Source organism: Panthera leo, chromosome D1 (assembly GCF_018350215.1).
Source record: "Panthera leo isolate Ple1 chromosome D1, P.leo_Ple1_pat1.1, whole genome shotgun sequence".
Lineage (NCBI taxonomy): Eukaryota > Metazoa > Chordata > Mammalia > Carnivora > Felidae > Panthera > Panthera leo.
In genome coordinates, this window is record NC_056688.1 from 26,010,842 (window position 1) to 26,031,290 (window position 20,449).

Below are 20,449 nucleotides of genomic sequence, written 5' to 3' on the forward strand. Positions count from 1 at the left end.
AACTTTGGAGACCAGAAGGCAGTAGTCCAATATATTCAAATTACAAACAGAATGAAAGTGTCAACCAAGAATACTATCTCCAGCAAAACCATCCTTCAAAAGTGAGAGACAAATTAAGACATTCCCAGTTAAACAAAAGCCGAGGAAGCACCCTGTCAATAGACCCAGTCTGCAAGGAGGGCTAAAAGGAGTCCTGCAAGCTGAAGTGAAAAGACACTTGACAGTAATTCGACCTCAGTAAAGGTGAATACATGTGCAATTATAAAAACCAGTTATCACTGTAACAATGGTTTGTAACTATGGATCTTTTCTACATGATTTAAGAGACTAATAGTTTTTCTTTAAATTTTACACATAAAAGCTAGTATTGTGCTTATTACTACACACTTTGTTTTCAATATAGTTTAAGAGGCATTAAAAGAATTATTAGTTTATGTTTCTGGACACACGATACATAAAGATGTAATTGTAAGATATTTAAAACCAAAAAGGATGCAGAATTTTTGTATGTTATTGCAGTTAAACTGGTACAATTTCAAATTAGAGTATTGTAACTTTAGGATGTTAAATGTAATCCCATGGTAACAACAAAGAAAACAGCTATACAATATACGCAAAAAGAACTGAGAAAAGAATTTAAACATTTCACTACAAAAAAAAATCCAATTAAATCAGCATACATTGTATTACAGAAAGAAATCTATAATACATACAGAAAAAGAAAAAGATAGTAAACTGACAGAAATAAGTCCTCCCTTTTCAGTAATTAAATAGAATTGATTAAACTCTATCATCAAAAAACAGAGATGGCAGCCAAAGCAATCTTGAAGCTGGAGGCATCACAATCCCAGATTTCAAGGTATACTACAAAGCTGTAGTAATCAAAACAGTATGGCACTGGAACAAAAATAGCCACAAATAGACAACCCAGAAATACACCTACACTTTTATGGCCAATTAATCTATGACAAAGGAGACAATAAATGGAAAACTGAATAGCCACATATGAAAGAGTGAAACTGGACCACTTTCTTATATCATACACAAAAATAAACTCAAAATGGATTAAAGACCTAAACGTGAAACCTGAAATCATAAAACTAGAAGAAAATAATGGGCAGCGATTTCTTTGACATAGGCCTTAGCAACAATTTTCTAGATATCTACTCAGGCAAGGGAAACAAAAGCGAAAACAAACTATTGGGACTACACCAAAATAAAAAGCTTTTGCACAGCAAAGGAAACAATCAACAAAACAAAAGGGCACTTACTGAATGGGAGAAGGTATTTGCAAAGGATACATCCAGTAAAGGATTAACACCCAAAGTACATAAAGAATTTATACAACTTAACACCAAAACAGTAACTAATCAATTACAAAATGGGCAGACCTGAATAGACATTTTTCCAAAAAAGACATATAGATGGCAAACAGACACATAAAAGATGCTCAACATCACTAATGATGCCACTCAAATGAGTGAAATGCAACTCAAAACTACAATGACCTATTACGTTACACCTGTCAGAATAGCTAGAATCAAAAAGACAAGAAGTAACAATGGTTGGTGAGAATATGGGAAAAAAGGAACATTTATATACTGTTAGTGGGAATGCAAACTGATGCAGCCACTGTGGAAAACAGTGCAGGGGCTCTTCAAAAAATTAAAAATAGAAATACCATATGATCCAGTAATTCCACTACTGTGTATTTATCCAAAGAAAACAAAAACACTAATTCAAAAAGATACATGTAACCCTATGTCAATTGCAGCATTATTTACAATAGCCAAGATATGGAAGCAACCCAAGTGTCCATCAACAGATGAATAAAGATGTGGTAGTATATATACACACATGCATACCTACATACATACATACATTCAATGGAATATCATCAGTCATAAAAAGAATGAGATCTTGCCATTTGCAAAAATATGGATGGACCTAGAGGGTGTTATGCTAAGTGAAATAAGTCACACAGAGAAAGGCAAATACCATGTCATTTCACTTATGTGTGGAATCTAAAAACCAAAAGAAATGAACAAACAGACTCTTAAATATAGAGAACAAACTGGTGGTTGCCAGAGGGGAGGATGTAGATGGGAGGATGGGTGAAATAGATAAAGGCTATTAAGAAGTACAAACTTTCAGTTATAAAATAAATACTTCAAACAAAAAGTACAGCATAGGAAATATAGTCAATCATGTTATAATAAGGTTGTTGGGTGAACAGAAGGTGACTACACTTACTGTGGTGAACATTGAGTGATTGTTTAACCAACATGTTGGACACCTGAAACTAACATAACACTGTATGTTAATTATACTTCAATTAAAAATGATAGATATAAAAGGCTAAATTAAAAAAAATACATTCCACCAATATGCTCACTTTAGATCAAAAGACACAAATAGGTTATATAGATAAGTCCTAAAACTCAAATCAAAAAAAAAAAAAACAAAAAACAAATCAATTCAAAAATGGGCAAAGCATTTGAATATAGACATCTTTCCAAAGGAGATACACGAATGGACAATAAACACATGAAAAAATGTTCAACATCACTAATCATGAGTGAAATGAAAATTTCAATTTACTCATCAGTATGGAAAAATACTCCAAGATACCAAATAAATGGTTACCCAGAACTTTGTGGCTTACAAGTATTTGATTCTAAGTATATAATGGTGATATTTTGTGTATCTCTATTGCCCCATCACACCATTGACTATCCATGCTCTCTTTACTATTAGAAATGGAGTCATTATGGGGCTCCTGGGTGGCTCAGTCAGTTAAGAATCCGACTTCGGCTCAGGTCATGATCTCACAGTTCGTGAATTCAAGCCCCGTGTCGGGCTCTGTGCTGACAGCTCAGACCCTTGAGCCTGCTTCAGATTTTGTCTCTCTCTCTCTCTCTCTCTCTGCCCCTCCCCTACTCATGCTCTCTCTCTCTCTCTCTCTCTCAAAATAAATAAACAATGAAAAAATATATTTAAAAAAATGGAGTCATGAGTGTCTTTAAATCTAATCAGATTGGAGAAACAGGAATCAACGGGTGGCAATGGGAGTGGGACCACTCAATATTACTCATAGGGACTCACTAGCAAAATTTATGCTTCCTGTCCCTACCATCATATATTCTCTGCTAACCTAGAAGTCTTAGTTCCAAAAGGAGGAATGCTTCCACCAGAAGACAAAACAACGATTCCACTGACTTGGAAGTAAGCCTGCCACCCAGCCACTTTGGGCTCCTAATGCTTTTAACTCAGCAGGCAAAGAAGGGAGTTTTGGTGTTAGCTGGGATGACTGATCCTGACTACCCAGGGGAAATTGGACTGCTACTCTACAACAGAGGTAAAAATAAAAATAAAAATAAAAATAAAAACAAATACATCTGGAATATTGAAGCTCCCTTAGAGCATCCCTTGGTATCACATGCCCTGCCACTGAACTGAATGGGAAATTAGCAGAACCCAATTCAGGCAGGGCTATTAATGGCCAGACCCAAAATGAAGGTGTGGGTCACCCAACCAGGGAAAGAACCACAATCAACTGAGATTACTGCTTAGGGCAAAGGGAATACAGAACGAGAAGCAGAAGAAAGTAGTTATAATACCAGCTACAACCACATGACCAGCTACAGAAGCCAGCACAATAATTGCCATGAGTATTACCTTCTTATTTTACTCTGGAAATGCGTGTGTGTGTGTGTGTGTGTGTGTGTGTGTGTGTCATAACAAACATCTTTGGTTTCTTTTCTCTTGTTACTTTAAAGATTTATATCATGGTACTTAATATATTTTAACTTTTCGTCATAGTATTTAAGTTGCAGGATGCCAAGAAGAGTAAACATTACTCAAGGCCTTTGTATTCTCTTCTGGGAAAATGGTCAAAATGTTTTTGGTTGTATAAAAAACAGTTGATCATGCTGTTAGGCGAAGCAGGACCCTATTATTGTCTTTATTAGAGATTAAGTACAGTTTAAGGAATGCCTAGTTGGCAGAGTGGACTGTGATTGTTAATTTTATACATTAACTTCAGATCAAACATTATTCCAAATAATTCTGTGAAGTTATTTTTTAAACGCAGATTACTCTCCATGATGTGGGTGGGCCTCATCCAATCCACTGAAACTCTTTAACAGAAAAAGAAACCGACCTCCCCTGAAGAGGTATCTCAGCCAGCAGACTGTGCTTGCACTCAAACTGCAACCTGAACCCTTCCCTCGGTTTTCAGCCTATCCTGAGATTTTTCAACTTAACCAAGTCTCCACAATCACAGGAGCCAACTCTTTAAAATAAATCTCTCTCTCCCTCTCTCTCTCTCTCTCTCTCTTTATACACACACACACACACACACACACACACACACACACACACACACAAACGCGTTGGTTCTGTATCACTGGAGAACTCTAATATAATCATATTTTAAAATAATAATAAAACAGACTTTCAGAAATGATTGGTGGGTACCATAGTAAAATACTGAAATAACAGACCACCAATGATCCATACAACTAGAGGGGCAATGCACTGCACAAGAGAAGGCCATTAGCACTCCACTCCAGGGCTATGGTTAATATCCATTCTGTCTGGTTGTCATACCAGGGATTTTTAATATCACTCTTTTTCACACTATAAATATAAATTCCAAGCAACCTCAACGTTCAAGTCAAAATTATGAAACTTATACAAAAAGGAAAAGGACAATAATTTCATAACTTCAGGGCAGGAGAGAACATCTTAAATGTGACAGGAAAAGTACAAGTAAGGCTTATGCATACATACAACTACATAAAATGCATAAAATAAAGAATAAAATAAATGATACCTGTACAATGAGAGCAGCATAAAGTGAGTCAAATAACATGCCACAATGTGGGAGAAAGTGTTTTTATTACACATGCAAAAACAATAAAGGACTGGATGCAACATGAAAGAACACCCAAAATATGTAAAGCATTCCCATGGTTGAGTAAGAAAAATATAAGCAAATCTGTAAAACAAAATGAACAAAAGATCTGATCTAGAGTTTTAAAAAAACAGAAATCTCAAATGCCCAACAAATATTTGAAAAGATGTTCAACTGCATTACAAATCAGGAGACTACAAATACATACAGTGAGAGAGAATTACATCCTCATCAGATGAGTAAAAATTAACAAGTAGCAAACAACCAAGAGTTCCCAAGGATGCAGAACAGCAACTGACATTTACTGTTTATGAAAGTATACATTTGTCAACCACTTTTGGAAGTAGCTTGGCTTTACTCAGTAAAGCTGGACATGTGGGTATTGTAGAACTCTGAAATTCTACTGTGAGAAACTCCTGCATATGTGCGTGAGGATTTGTGCACAACAACGTTCACAGACAGCAAAAACTGACAACCCAAATTTCAAACAAACAAACGAAAAAGAAGATAAATTACTTGTAACATAATGCATGCTATCGATTAATATACAGTAGTGAACAAATTGAACCAACTATAACTACATACATCTACAGGGATCAATTTCACAATGGTAAATGAAAGCAGAAAGAATACATTCAATAATGAAGCCCACCCAGGTTTGATATTTCAACCTACCCCTGATCCTTCTTATCCTGTTCTACTTTTTTACCATAGCTCTTTTCTTGGCCATCCTCTGTGCGCTTTAAGAATGGGTATTCAGATGGGGTGCCTGGGTGGCTCAGTCGGTTAAGCGTCCGACTTTGGCTCAGGACATGATCTCATGGCTCGTGGATTCAAGCCCCATGTAGGGCTCTGTGCTGACAGCTCAGAGCCTGGAGCCTGCTTTGGATTTTGTGTCTTCCTCTCTCTCTGTCCCTCCCCTGCTTGTGCTCTGTCTCTGTCTCTCAAAAATAAATATTAAAAAAAAATTTAAAAAATTAAGAAAAGAATGGGTATCCGGTTTTTGTTGTGGTTGTTGCTCACTGATATAGCCAAAGCACCTAAAACAGTGCCTGGTACACTGTACTTGCTCAGTAAGTATTTGCTGAATGGATTAGAATAATTCTAAGTACATAAAGTTCAAAAATAGGCAAACTAAACACCCATACTGATTAGGAATGCATACAGATAATAAAACAAAAAATTATAACAAATACTATAAAAGTCATGGTAGAAGTAATCTTTAGGGTAGAGAAGGCAAGTGCAACATAGGAGGGACACCTAGGTAATTTCTCTCTTAGCCTGGGCTTTAAAATATACATATATATATATATGTATGTAACATATATGTATACATGCACATGCTCTATAAACATATATACTTACACACACAATATACCTAAAAGTAAGAAAAAAATACTAAAAAATAAAATAAAATAATAAAACTCTATTAGCACATCTGCCCCGTACTCCACTTCACTCCAACTCTCATTTAATCATCATTACTATGACCCAATGTTAGTCAGGGAACAACTAGAATACTTCATGCTATAAAACAATAGCGAATTATAAGGAGTCTAATAGAAGTTCTAAGATTTATAGTGATTCGATTACACTATTTCCACCTAAAATAGGAGTTATAGGGCATCAAGTATTTGCCAACAGAAGGAAATAAAAGTTTTCCCATCAACCAACAAGACATCAATAGAAAAAACTACTTCTAAGTGTCACCTCTCATATATAGATAAAAATAGAGACCAAGAAAAAAATACAGATATAGATATATCTTAATTCAGTATATAGGAAATATTTCAAATATACCTGTATGCTGCCAAACTCAACGTTCTCATAATGGAAATGTGCACATTCAGCCATCTTCGGAAAGTGACCTTTAGTGAAGGGTAACCTGAAGTACATGAAATAACTAAGTGAGACGCAAGATACTGAAACAGTCAGAATAACTAAGCCCAAGGGAAAAATAAAATGTGTTGAAGAGCTCTTGCAAGCAAAACTATTTAATAAGCGCATGCGCATGAGCACACAAATAGCCACACAAACCTTCCCAGAAATACAGTGGATCAAATGAAAATTACATTCAGTGCACAGGTCAAAAACAAAAACAACAGAAAAAATTAAAAAGCACCACTACACTCTCCTAATCTTGACCCAAGGCAATGTCCGTAGAAAATCTATGTTTTCAGTGAATGTTATAAAAACTGTGAAGAGCCAACTTCTGATCAGAAGCAGCATTCCCGATGAAATATACAACCAGATTTTACCTGTGAATGTTGTCGCAGCCCATCAGTCCTGGATTGGTGGGTCTGGATGCAGAATGAATATTTTTATCTTTGTCTTTTCTCTATTTACAACGAAAACATAGCTATCTAACACTCTACTGGGTGAAAAGATGGTTTTTCTGGTTTTTGTTCTTTAATGCCAACTTCATGGGATGGGGAAGGAGGTAGGTAAGGCTTCAGTGGGAAAGTATGAAATGGTTTTTTGGTTAAAGACTGAAATGGATACCTTCAGACATTTGACATAAGAGCCAACTACCGGCATCAAATTCAGGCTTTCTCAAAGGCAGAGCTGAGATACAGCAATCTCATAACTCAAATGACAAAGCTGATTTTTCTAAATGAATGAGAACATGTATTAAGGGCACTGAGACAGACACACTTGGATTGTTCCCATTGAACAAATGCACCCTAACAGACAATGACATAAAGCTGTTGCGAGGACAAAATTAAAATCTATTTTTAAACAAGCAGATAATCTTCAGACCTATTCCACTAATTGTTGAGTCATAATTTAGGCTTATAGTATAATTTAATGTGTGGACAGTAAGAGCATATTTACCAAGAAATCTAAATAAAAGTTGTAAGAGAACTAAAAAACTGTCATTTATACAAATTCACTGAAAACCCACTGTAAAATCATACTCACTTTTTCACCTGTTTAACCTTCATACTGGCTGTGCTGCCACATGTCTTAAGACCAAGATCTCCAGGAATCTCTGGGACATCTGCTCCTCTTGCCTTAAAAAAAATAATAAACAAATAAAAACAAAGGATTTAGGACTATTCCTTTAATATAAATATTTTAAAAAGCAGATCATAATTTTAACGGTTCTGCTGACTCTGTACCAACAGCAATGCATACTGATTTAATAATCTTTTCTTAAAATTGTAACTCACTTGAGTTTTAATTACTAAGAATAAGAAAAAAAAATATTCACCTAATTTAAAAACTGTACTGCATAAGGAAAAATTTTCTGTGAATCTTAAGAATTATCACACTCTTACAATCAAGTTTCAAAAGCAGCTATTATATCATCTGTCTCAACACAAACTAAAATCTCCCCTAGGGAACTGGAAAAAAAAATAACCTAGCTTACAATGATTAAGAAAAGTTGAAATGGCAATCTGAACATAATCAGGAGATCACAACATGCATTTTTCACACCAAGATCTGAAGGTGACATGTATGTCATACTTCCAGTTTAACCCTTGGTCTGCCAGTTTTCACAGTCATGATTTCTTAATTCTAGTGGCACATTCAGCTGCATCATTTTAAAGCCAGAAACTGGAAAATCAAATGGTTCTCCATATTCTGGACAAAATAAACAGCAAATCCAAATACCTATCGTAAAGAAACAAATTTACAATATATCATCTATGATTTATAACAGAAAAATTGAGTTATTAGAGCCAGTGCCACAGGATGCAATAATATGGGATGAGCAGTTACAATGAATTAAGAAGAGACTCACAAAGAAGATGTGTATACTCAGCCATAAAAAAGAATGAAATCCTGCCACCGGCAACAACATGGATGGACCTTGAGGGCATTGTGTTATGTGAAATAAGTCAGAGAAAGACAAATACCATATGATCTCACTTACATGTAAAATCTAAAAAATGAAACCAACAAAAACCAAGTTTATAGATACAGAGAACAGACTGGTTGTTTGGGGTGCTGAGGCAAGGGGTAACTCTAGCTCTAGATTTTAAAAATTTGGTGACGTTGATCATGTAAACAACAACTCAGATTGAGGGTATTTATCCTAGATGAATACTATATAACTTAAAAATTATGAGTGAACAACATACTTCTAAGGACAAAAAAGAAAATATGGTATTTTCCTCTAGTCATTCATTCAACTGAAAAGACTTTATCACACGGTCTTTTGCAACAACAACCTAGATCACCTTATTTTGCTAAAATAATGTGCAACAATATTCTTTCATTTTTTATGAAGTTTGTGCATCAAAATTTACTTGACATAAAGAGGTTTGCTGTGCTTAAATTCTTATTAAAATTTCTAATAAAGTGGGTTTTCACTATTCTGTAAATTATTCATTAACAGACTTAAAAATATAAAAGTAAAAAAGAGTAACTGGACATAGTTGGTAAATGGTGATGATTTTATCTGGTAGACTGAAACCTAAAATATTAACCCAATTTTGAATATAGGCTCTCTGTGCTAGAAAGGCCATCATCCCCTAACACACATCAAAGGAGCATTTTTAGCAATAAAATATTTCTTAAATTAAGGTAAGAATATTATTTTTTTAGACATAATGCTATTGTGCACTTAATGCACAGTACAGTAAAAGAGTGCAGTACAGTGTAAACATAGCTTTTACATGCACTGGGAAATGAAAAAATTCATTTGACTCGCGTTATTGCAATATTCACTTTACTGCAATTGTCTGGGGCCAAACCAGCAATATCTCCAAGGTATGCCTGTATTAGACACAGCAGAAGAAAAGATCAGTGAACTTAAAGAAACAGCAAGATAACTATCCACAAACAATTTTTATTTGGTTTTTAGTTTGTGTGTGTGAGAGAAAAAGACAGGAAAAAAAGTCTCAGTGACATATAGAACAATATAAAGCCATTTAACATACATGTAATGGATGGTAAATAAAGGAGAGTAAAATGCCTTCCCTTGGGATGGTGGGAGGGGGGTTAAGGAGAAGAAGAATAGAAAAAACAATTGAAAAAATAATTGATAAAAAAAATTATAAATTTTATGACGATTATAAACACACTGATCCAGAAAACTCCATAAATTCAGAGTCTGATAAACACATAGAAAATTACACAGGGCATATCATAATCAGATGGCTGAAAAGCGCTGATAAAGATAAAATCTGAGTAGCTGCCAAAGGAAAAAAAAAGAATACACATCACATTCACAGGAATAAACAGAAGAAAACCAAAATTTGGACTGAGTACTTTCAGTTGCTTTTTTAAACAACTGTCAACATAGAATTCTATATCCAGCAAAATTTATTTCAAAAAAAGAATGTGAGGTTTCCAGCCTTTTCCAGTGTTTACGGTAAAAACTCTAAAGATAACAAAATGAAATAAAATATACACATGCAACTACCTAAGAGCTCTAAAAATTTTAATGACAGCAGGTAGATATGGAAACAAAGTCAAAACTTGCAGAGTGGCTAATGTAGCGGCAGTGTGCTTCCTGGCTTTTCCCATGTTACCTCCTAGACTGACCCAAGGACAGGCTAATCAGGATGTGAGTAACAGGCAGAGTCAGCAAAACTCTTAGAGAAGTCCAACTTTCTGGCCAAAAGATGTGAACACTGCCCCTTGTGGGGAAAAGGGCAGAGAGATTGTTTTTTTCCCCTTTTATCTCTTCCAACCTGGCCCAAGGACAGACCTGAGGGTACCACTTCAGTTGTAGAGTGAAAACCCATTCTTCTAAATAGAAAAACAATGAAAAAGGACTCTTATGTAAAGATTGTGGAGATAATCCTTGTTATTTTTTTTCTTTTTTCTCTCACTATTTACACCTAACAGTAGCTCAGACAGAAAAAAATGTGTATTATACCAGAGGCTAAAGCTCTTGGAGAATTCCACCCTTCCAATCAGAGAAACCAGGGAAAGCATCCTTTGAGAACAGTGTGTGCAAAATCCCTAACAAAAGTAAGAGTACAGCAAAGACTATAAAACTGAACTGATGCTAAAACCACCACCTAAAGAATAAAGAAGTCCAGAGAGAAAGTTCAATCTGAATCCAACCAGGCTGAAGTCTGATAAGACAAAAAAAAAAAGAAAAAAGAAAAAAGTCAGCACTCTATACAGGACACTAGTGGAGTCAGTCTCACAACACAATATTCAAAATATCCATGACACAATCCAAAATTGCTAGATACACCACAACCAGTAAAATATGAGCAATTTCCAAAGGAAAAGACAATCAAGAAAGGCGAAATATGAAATGAAACAGATGTTGGACTTATCAAAGACTTTAAAACACATATATTACAATAAGCACACTGCATTAGATATTGAAACCAATGGAAAGACAAAAATTCCTTGATGAAAAATGTAAAAAAAGATCAAATAAAAATTTCAACATGGAAAAATATAGTATCTGAAATAAGAAAATACTGACTTGGCTCAATAGCAGAATAGAAACGATAGAGGAAAAGAGTCAGTGAACCAACAACCTAACAATAGACTAAAAGAAATTAATTATGTACTCTGAAGGACAATATTCAAAATTGTTTTAAAAGACTGAAAAATACAGGGGTGCCTGGGTGGCTCAGTCAGTTAAGCGTCTGACTTCGGCTCAGGTCATAATCTCATGATTTGTGGGTTCAAGCCCGGCATTGGGCCCTGTGCTGACAGCTCAGAGCCTGGAGCCTACTTCTGATTCTGTGTCTCCCTCTCTCTGCCCCTACCCCACTTGTTCTCTCCCTCTCTCTCTCTCTCTCTCTCTCAGGAATAAATAAACATTAGAAAAAAATTATTAAAGACCTGAAAAATATGAACAGACTCACAGATACCCATGGAAGAGAAATATGGTCACAGAAAACAAAAATTTTGATGTAATAATTCATGAAAACATAACAAATTTGTTGAAAGATACATATTTACAGATTCAAGATCAGCAAAAATAAAACAGAATAAAATCAAAGAAAACCACAAAACAATCCATCATAATCAAGCTGTTGATAACCTATATAAAATAAGTATCCTGACAGCCACCAGAGAAAAAAGACATACTACATTACATAGAGAGAAATTAGGATTTAAATGACTGGATTTCTCATTAGAAACTAAGAAGACCAAAGGATAGTGGAACCACATTTATAAAATGCTGAAAGAACGCTCAATCCGGAAAACTATATCAAGTGAAAATATCCTTCAGAAATGACATAAAAATAAGATCGTACTCAGATTTTCAAAAATTGAGAGTATTTGTTACCAGTAGATGGATTCTACAAGAAATACTAAAGAAAGCTCTTCATATAGAAGGAAAATGGCATCAGAATAAAACATGGACCTTCTGGTAAAAAGGGAGAGCAAAAGAAATAATAAATAATTAGGTAAATGTAATAGATCACTAATCTCCTCTTAAGTTCTTTAAAATATATGTGCCAATTGAAAGCAAAAATTGTAATAACACTGATGAATGTAAATGTAATACTTACAGAAGCTAGAATAATAAAGGGAAAAGATAAAGGGAACTACTGGTGGCGAGTTTTCTGCATTCTGCTTGAGTGTAGAATAATTTTAATATAAAGTTAGATTATAAAAAGTTAGAAAAAATGAGACCAACAAGGAAAAAAACGAAAACACCATGACAAGATAGATCTTGAGAATGCAAGACTGGTTTGACACCTGGAAAGATATTCAGTGTTTTGATTTGTTTGAGTTCCTAAATAAAATAACAAACCACATCCATCACTGTATGAATTTTTAAAAATACTTCAGAACCAAACTGAATTTATCCCAGAAATGCAAGATTGGTTCAACAATAGAAAAAAATCTATCATTATAATTCAATCTTAATTATAATTAAAAATTATAAGGAAAAAATGCTAGTTTGTTGCCATAAGTCCAAAAAAATTATCTGATAAAACTCCACACCCATTCAAGACAATAACATCCAACAAGACTGCTCAACTGACAACAGTAAACTGAACAAGCTGAAGACATATTTATCTCTGCTCTCTCTCACATCTTACCAAAATAATACATAAATTTCTTTATGATTTTCTTCTTATATTGGCAAAAGTACAAAGTACCATATTCATAAGGTTATTCTTTGCAGGACTATCTTTATTAACTAAAGGGTGGAAACAACCTAGATGTCCATCCATAAGGGAATGGTAAACTATGTTGCAGCAACACAAGTGAATAACAGCTGTAAGAGGAATGAGGAATATTTTAATGTATTGCTATAAAATAATCTTCTGCATAGGTCATGGCAGGGAGACGCATGCTATAAAAACAAGCTACCTTTTAACTAAAAATAAATACAAAAATATGTGTATTTTCTTATACTTAAATGAGATAGGATAAACCAAAAGTCAATTAAAATGTTTATCTATGGAGGAACAAAGAGACAGGGGATAGAAGCTAGATTTTTCTGAATGCCTTGTTTTGTAGTTCAGATGTAAATGTTTTAAATATTTGTAAAACTAAATTAAATTAAACTGGGGCAAAGAAAAAAAGGCAATCCCTTAAAATCCAAAGCCAAATAAAACAAATGAACCTGATTGTTTTAAATTGGAGGCTTAAGCACACAGAGAGAAATTACTTCAAATGACACTAATGTGAAGTAATAGACCTCAAATAGGATATATCCTCCTAGAGATAAAAGGAAACAAAGTATTCTCAGTAATGTTTGCATTATTATTTTGAAACTATTAAAAGTAGAAAATTAAAGCAAATAAGTAATTGTTAATGTCATTAAAAACTAAGGTTTTCAGAATAAGAGATACAAATACAAATCAAAGAAATTAAGCAGAAACCCTTATCATTTCCCCATTTTTTGATGGTGAGGGGTTTTAACTAAGGCTGCTAGAATAATGGAACAGGTAAATGCAAAAGGTCCACTGAATAACCACAGTCAGCATGTAGCTGAGTCTTCTGTGATATACCCACGAACAGAATTTTAAAATGAAGTTTAAAATTTTTAAATGATAAAATACTCAAAATACGTTAAATGTCAATTACATAATAAATCACTAAAAAAAGAAGGTAGCAGACCATAAGGCTCTTTCATTCCTAAATTTCTCAGGATATTTATAAAAGATAAATGAAAACGAATGACATACTTATCAAATTTATAGACAGAAGAAAACTAAAAGGGATTCTAACACTCTGAGTGACAGAAGTTGAAGAGACTTTAACAGGCTGCAAAGACAAACTAACATGATTATAAAGTGCATCAAGAACAAAAATTCAATTATATAAGTATGGGGGGGCACACTCTGTTTGATAAAAATTCACATAACGAGATGTAAGGCTTATACTTAACCACAAGCCAACTATAAAAGTATATCCTCACTGGTAAAAAGCTAATGCAGTCTGAAAAAATGCGGCATCTATAAAAAGGACAGTATCTGTTTCTCTATAATCTGAACCAGTTAAACCACATACGAGAATAGTTCATCCATTTCAGGAAATTATTTGATACTGAAAACTTAACAAAAACAGGAATGGGTAATGTTTTATCCTTTCTACTTCACTGCTCCCTAACCCAGAAAAATATTCCACCATTCCTGCCACTGGTACAGACCTTTAAAGAATCTTGCAAATGACTATTTTCCAGCTCCCATGTAAAGCTCTCCCATGGCTGGGTAACAGAAGTGATTTAAGTCTTGTAACACACTGTGTTCGGATACAGAACCATTAAAGCTGGCTACTTCTACAGTCAGCCCCAACACAAGGCACACCCTTTTGTGTTATCTATGTGCGTGACTATCTTCTCCCAAAGTCTATAAAGTCCATCTTAATAAATACTAGCAAAATGCTAATGGGTATTACAGATTTTTAAGGAAAAAATAGGGTATGGAAAGGTGTTTAACACATAATCAGAGTGCTGAAAGAAATCTCATTCAGCCATTTCAATGCAAGGAGGAAACTGAGACCAATAAAGAAGAAACAACGTGCCATAGTGCATTAGACACAGTATTTAAACTGAGTTTCTATTACAAAATCTGCTACAACTAATATAGGCACAAGGAAGAAAAAAGGTTCAAAGACAGTATCTTTTTTAAATAAAAAATTACAATGAGAAACAGCTTTTCTTCTATCAAAATATGAAAGACCAAAACTTTGTAAGGCTGAAAAGATATGGCACGAAACATTACTGCTTAGAATACAAATTAACAAAACTCTTCATAAGTAATGTGGGATCTTCATACTCTTTAGATTTAGTTCCCCATAAAGTAACAATAAAAAGAAAAGACAAAATTCATCATAAAGATATTCATCAATGTGAAAAATATAAAACAAATTCAGTTGAGCATCTGACTCTTGATTTTGGCTCAGGTCATTATCCTACGACTCGCGATATCGAGGCCCGCATTGGGCTCATGCTGACAGCACAGAGACTGCTTAGGATTCTATTCTTCCCTCTACCCCTCTCCCACATGCACACACACACACACACACACACACACACACACACACACACACACGTGTGTGTGTGTGTGTGTGTGTGTGTTAAAATAAATACACACACACACACACGTGTGTGTGTGTTAAAATAAATACATAAACTTTAAAAATAAATAAAGCAAATTCAAGATCCTACTAATTGATGAAGCATCAATAATACATCCTATATTATAGGATATTGTGTAGTCCTTAAATTTCTTTATTAAGAGTTTTCATTTAACACCAATTACAACACACAGTATACATAAATTTCTCCCAGGCAAACATAAAAAAGTTACAGTTTTATAAAGTATTAGTGGTTTTAAATCTCCTGGGATATTTGTGATTTCTATCAACTAATATTATCACATGAGTTAAACACATTAAAGCACATATAACAGAGAAAAACTATGTAACAATGTGGTAAGCAACATTCTAAGGAAGGCAGCCCACCCTCCCCCCACAAACACCTGCCAAGAGGCCTACCTCCTGGTTATTCAAACACTAACCTAGGTAATGATGGGAAGAGACCTTGTGGATGTAATTCCATTCCCAGGTCAGTTGATCTTAAAATACGATAACCGTCTGGATGGGCCTAATCTAATCACAAAAGCACTTCGAAAGCAGTTTTCTCCAGCAGGTAGCAAAAGGGAAAATCAAAGATTTAATGCATGATAAGGATTCAAGGTGCTGCTGCTGGCTTTGAAGACTGAAGTGTCCAAGTAAGAGGGAATTCAGGTAGCCTCTAATAGTAGAAAACAGTCCCCACTGACAGCCAGCAAGGAAACTGGGACCCCAGACCCAGGAACTAGAAGAAACCACAAGGAAGCAGATTCGGCCCATAATTTAAATGAGGTGGGAGGCAGATTCTTCAGTCCTCTGATGAGAGCCCAATCCAGCCAACACCCTGATTTCGGCCTTACAAGACCCCGAGCAGAAAACCCAGTTCAGCTTGCCCAAACTTGTGGCCTACAGAACTGTAAGACAACAAATGAGTATTGTCTTAAGTCTCTACATATGTGATAATTTCTCACACAGCTATAGAAAATAAATACTAATAATGTGTATATTTAAGACCCTAGAAATTCCTGAGTGATCTCAGGCTTTAAGTGCTCCTTTACTTCTCATGCAATTAAAACTCTCTCTTCCCAGAACTAGGACGCAAAGCCCCAGGAGCTCTTGCTTTCTAGCACTCCCAGACTCCACCGAAAGCACTGACTTCAGTACTCTCCAAACACTCCTGCTGAAGTCTCACAGGAGTCTGTTCATGTGAAGGCAAGTCCTGGAAGCAAGTGCAATTTCTGCAGGTGGGGTTGGTAGCCAGCAGGAGGGACACAGATCTGACTCGGGGCAACAGCCATCTCTACTTTCTCCCTTGCAACCCATATTTCAATGTGCATGTTACAATCTGTCCCATACCCATTTTGCCACTCTCAAGACCCTCACTCTTTTCCCCTACAAGGAGGAAAACTTAATTCCTTTCCCTCTCCATGGCAATATTTTGTATTCCCCTTTCACAGCGGTTCCCTACACTATGTCTACCAGCCAGTCTTTTCCAGAGATCTCTTCCTTCCAGTGAACCAGCCAACTCCTTTACCTATGACACTTTCCATAATGTACAATGGGGAATATTCAGTTTTCTCTTCACTGCAGCACCTTAATAATAAGGCAGAATGCATATGTTAAATGGGGAGAAAAAGATAGAAAACTGTAAATGGTTTACAAGTATAAAACTATATTCCCAGACATGATGGGGAAAAGAATATATTAACAAAGCAGTATTCTTTGCAAGTAACAATTTGGAGAAATTTGTATAAGAAAAATGTGTTCATATGGGTGTTAAAGTTTCTCTGCATTGTAAGAATCACGAAGGAAATATACCAAAATAATCTCACCAGTATGGAAAATAGGACTATGGGTGAGTCTTTTTTTTCTCACTTTTCTGCATTTTCTATGTAAGTATGTTTTATTTTTATAAAGGAAGAAGGCTTTACTGAGAGAAAGAGAGAAAGCAAGCTAGTTAGCTACCTTCTTCCACCTCTGCATATTACCTACATATTACAGCTATCATATGCAAATGCATAACAACCTGTCATAACTAAAGGAGGTTAGATACTCAATATAATTCCAAGAGACAAAACTAGGTATTCATATTTATAGGCAACTTAGGAAAGAAAAAAAGAAAAGCATATTTATGATGAGATATACCCATGTTGTAGTAATAAAATGGAATTTTTTGTTCACTGAGCCAAGTCATGAGTTAATGTGGTAGGAGCTAGAACCACAATGGAGATGTATCTCAAACCAGATAAAAAGAGAAGGAGAAATGACCTATTTTCTCCCCTTTTCCTGCTCTCCAATCTTCTACCAGTACCTCCCACTGGCCAAACCTTGCCAGAAGTCTGCTGGCAAGAGAGCATGTAGTTTGCAGGGATTAGCCTCCTGCAAAACAGAACAAAGCAGAGGGGCAGGAAATCCCAAACCCAGCTCCATGACATTCATTACTAAATTATGAAGATGTAATTGTACTTATATGTAATTCCAGTAATTTGAAATATAAGTGATTTTACATAAAATCTCATATTTTCAAAAGGTACAGCAACCAAATAACACCCATACTGACACATAGGTACATATACATACATACACATATATAATCAACTGAAAAAGCAAGATTGTAATATTAAATGTGTAACTGGGCATAAAGGCAAATTATTCAAAATGAGTAGTTAATACTTAAGAACAACAAAGATGGTTCTGAAACTGTTATAGAAAATTAACAATAATATCACCAAATAAGCATTCACAAAGAACATCAAAATGCAACCAAGTGTAAGAATATGCTGTTACCAAAATGGCCTTTTCTTCAAAGAACAAAAAATCCAAACACAAGATATGTGAGTAAAGGAAGCCTAGATCAAGATTCTCTTTATGCACAAGGCTAGCAAAAAAGCATGTGAAAAAGATTCAGGGGAAAAAATGGTAACTTTCTGTTACTTCTTACTTTTTTCCTTTAACAGATTCAAATCTTATTTAATATATTCTTTTTATTTGCACTCAGAATTTGAAAGAAGGCACAACAGCTTTAGAATAATATTATAAATTATGTTTCTTGATATGATGATGATGAAATATAGCATTTCTGCTTAAAATATAGTAGTAAAGGGAAGGATCTTTGGCCTCTTAAACAGGAAAAAAAAAAAAAAAAACGTAGGAGCTTTGTTGGTAGAACTGCATACGTATACAGACAGTCCCTGACTTAAGATGGCTCGACTTACAACTTTTTGACTTTACGATGCTGTGAAAGCAATTCACATTCAGTACAAACTGTCCTTTAAGCTTTGAGTTTTTTTCTCCTGAGCTAGCAATATGCAGTGGCATACTTTTCGTGACCCTCGACAGCAGCAGTAGTGAATCACAGCTCCTAGTCAACAATAGGATCATGAGGATAAGCACTGGCTCTGTACCTACACAATCATTCCGCTTTTCACTTTCCATACCATATACAATAAATCCACTGAGATATTCAACACTTTATTATAAAACAGGCTTTGGGTTAAATGATTTTGCCCAACTGTAGACTAACGTAAGCGTTCTGAGCACATTTAAGATAGGCTAGGCTAAGCTATGATGTTCAGTGGGTTAGATGCACCAACTGCATTTTCAACTTAGAATATTTTTGACTTACAATGAGTTTGTCAGGACATGACCCCATCATCAGTCAAGGGAAAATCTGTACATAATACATACGCATTAACATATACACGGCTAACTAAAAAAACAAGACCTGAATATGAAATCTGTTCTGTCAAGAAAGGCAAACAGGACTGTCAGTTTCTGTACTCGACCGTAGTTTAACTGTAAGACGTACATGGAATAAATCTCTGAAATGAAACATGTTTATAGAAACTTTAAATTTTAATCGGTCTAAGTATTGTTCCCTTTCTTACAAAGAAGCAAGAGACAAAGAGGGGAAATGTAATAATAATTATCCCAATACTACAGAAAAGCTAAATCTATTAAATCTACAGTATACTATGTTGAACAACAGTATCACTGAAATGACTTTTAAAGTATATTACCAAGAAATTTAATGACCTGAGTTATCTGTGTGAATATCTTCAAAAGAATTTTTGATACAACAAAATACCCTCAATGTTAAAAACAAATTACATAATTTTCTTCACTTATTTCCTTCAATATGGTATTTAGAACTGAACTCCTAATGTGCAAATGCTAAAAAACACTCTGAAATCAAAGGAGGCAGGTAGATTTATGTACAAGGATAACTCCCCTCCAAAAGCATACAAACAACCATCAAGTAAGCCCCAGGAGTAAACTATATAATTATCCTACTTAATTTTCTATTTTGACTGGTAACAATTGAGTGAGATTACTAAAGCAAAAAAATCTATGATTCCTAAGAGTGATTATAAAACCAGTTCCTTCACAGGGAAGAAGTTGCCTTTAAGTTCAATTCTACTGCAAAATAATGTCTCTTCAGAGAGAACCAATTAACACCAAGAAAAAAAAAATATTCAGGGCAATGTTTAAAATAATTTAGGAAAAGTTATTACCAAGTACCATTGCTATAATAATCACAAAGCCCCTACCAGGCAACATCTGGAATCAACGTAAAAATTAACACACTGACATATCAGCAAAATCATTAGATATTCTGAAATTTATACTTGTCTATAATGGAGATTCATCTCTCCTTCATCTGACTCCTGTTTGTTCCAATCATTACAAGATAATCCTCCTTATTCAGCAGGTATCTAATGGACTGAACATCCAGGGTTCCATCGTTGTACATAAATTTGCCAGATATTGTATATTAAGCTTCTTAGGAAAATTTAAAAACAGTATAACATTGCCTTTATAGGGACTTTATTCAGGTAAATTATTGCCAGTCTTCATTGCTGCTAGAAACTGATACTAATCTGTTTCTACATTTGAATTTTATACAACAGATCTACTAATAAAAATTTGCATGTAATATTTAAATACAGAATATAGAATAAAAAATACAAATTCTTTCTGAAAAAAGGTAGGGTATAAACAAAAGAATGGCAGAAGGGAAGAAAGAACCACAAATGTGGAAGATACTTCACTGGAAAGTTTCTATTA

General features: G+C 34.7%; 1 protein-coding gene across 2 annotated transcripts in view; it reads right to left on the reverse strand.

Annotated features, from left to right (window-relative positions):
- ARHGAP32 (Rho GTPase activating protein 32) overlaps positions 1 to 20,449 on the reverse strand; it is a 198,658-nt gene that overhangs the window by 150,649 nt on the left and 27,560 nt on the right. Inside the window, exons 3-5 of one of the 2 annotated variants that reach the window (XM_042904539.1) lie at positions 7,841 to 7,932; positions 7,177 to 7,218; positions 6,719 to 6,803 (exon numbers count right to left, since the gene is read on the reverse strand). In XM_042904539.1, the coding sequence (XP_042760473.1) occupies positions 6,719 to 6,803; positions 7,177 to 7,218; positions 7,841 to 7,932 (219 nt within the window). The remainder of the gene's footprint in view (positions 1 to 6,718; positions 6,804 to 7,176; positions 7,219 to 7,840; positions 7,933 to 20,449) is intronic. The other variant, XM_042904540.1, reaches the window with a different exon arrangement.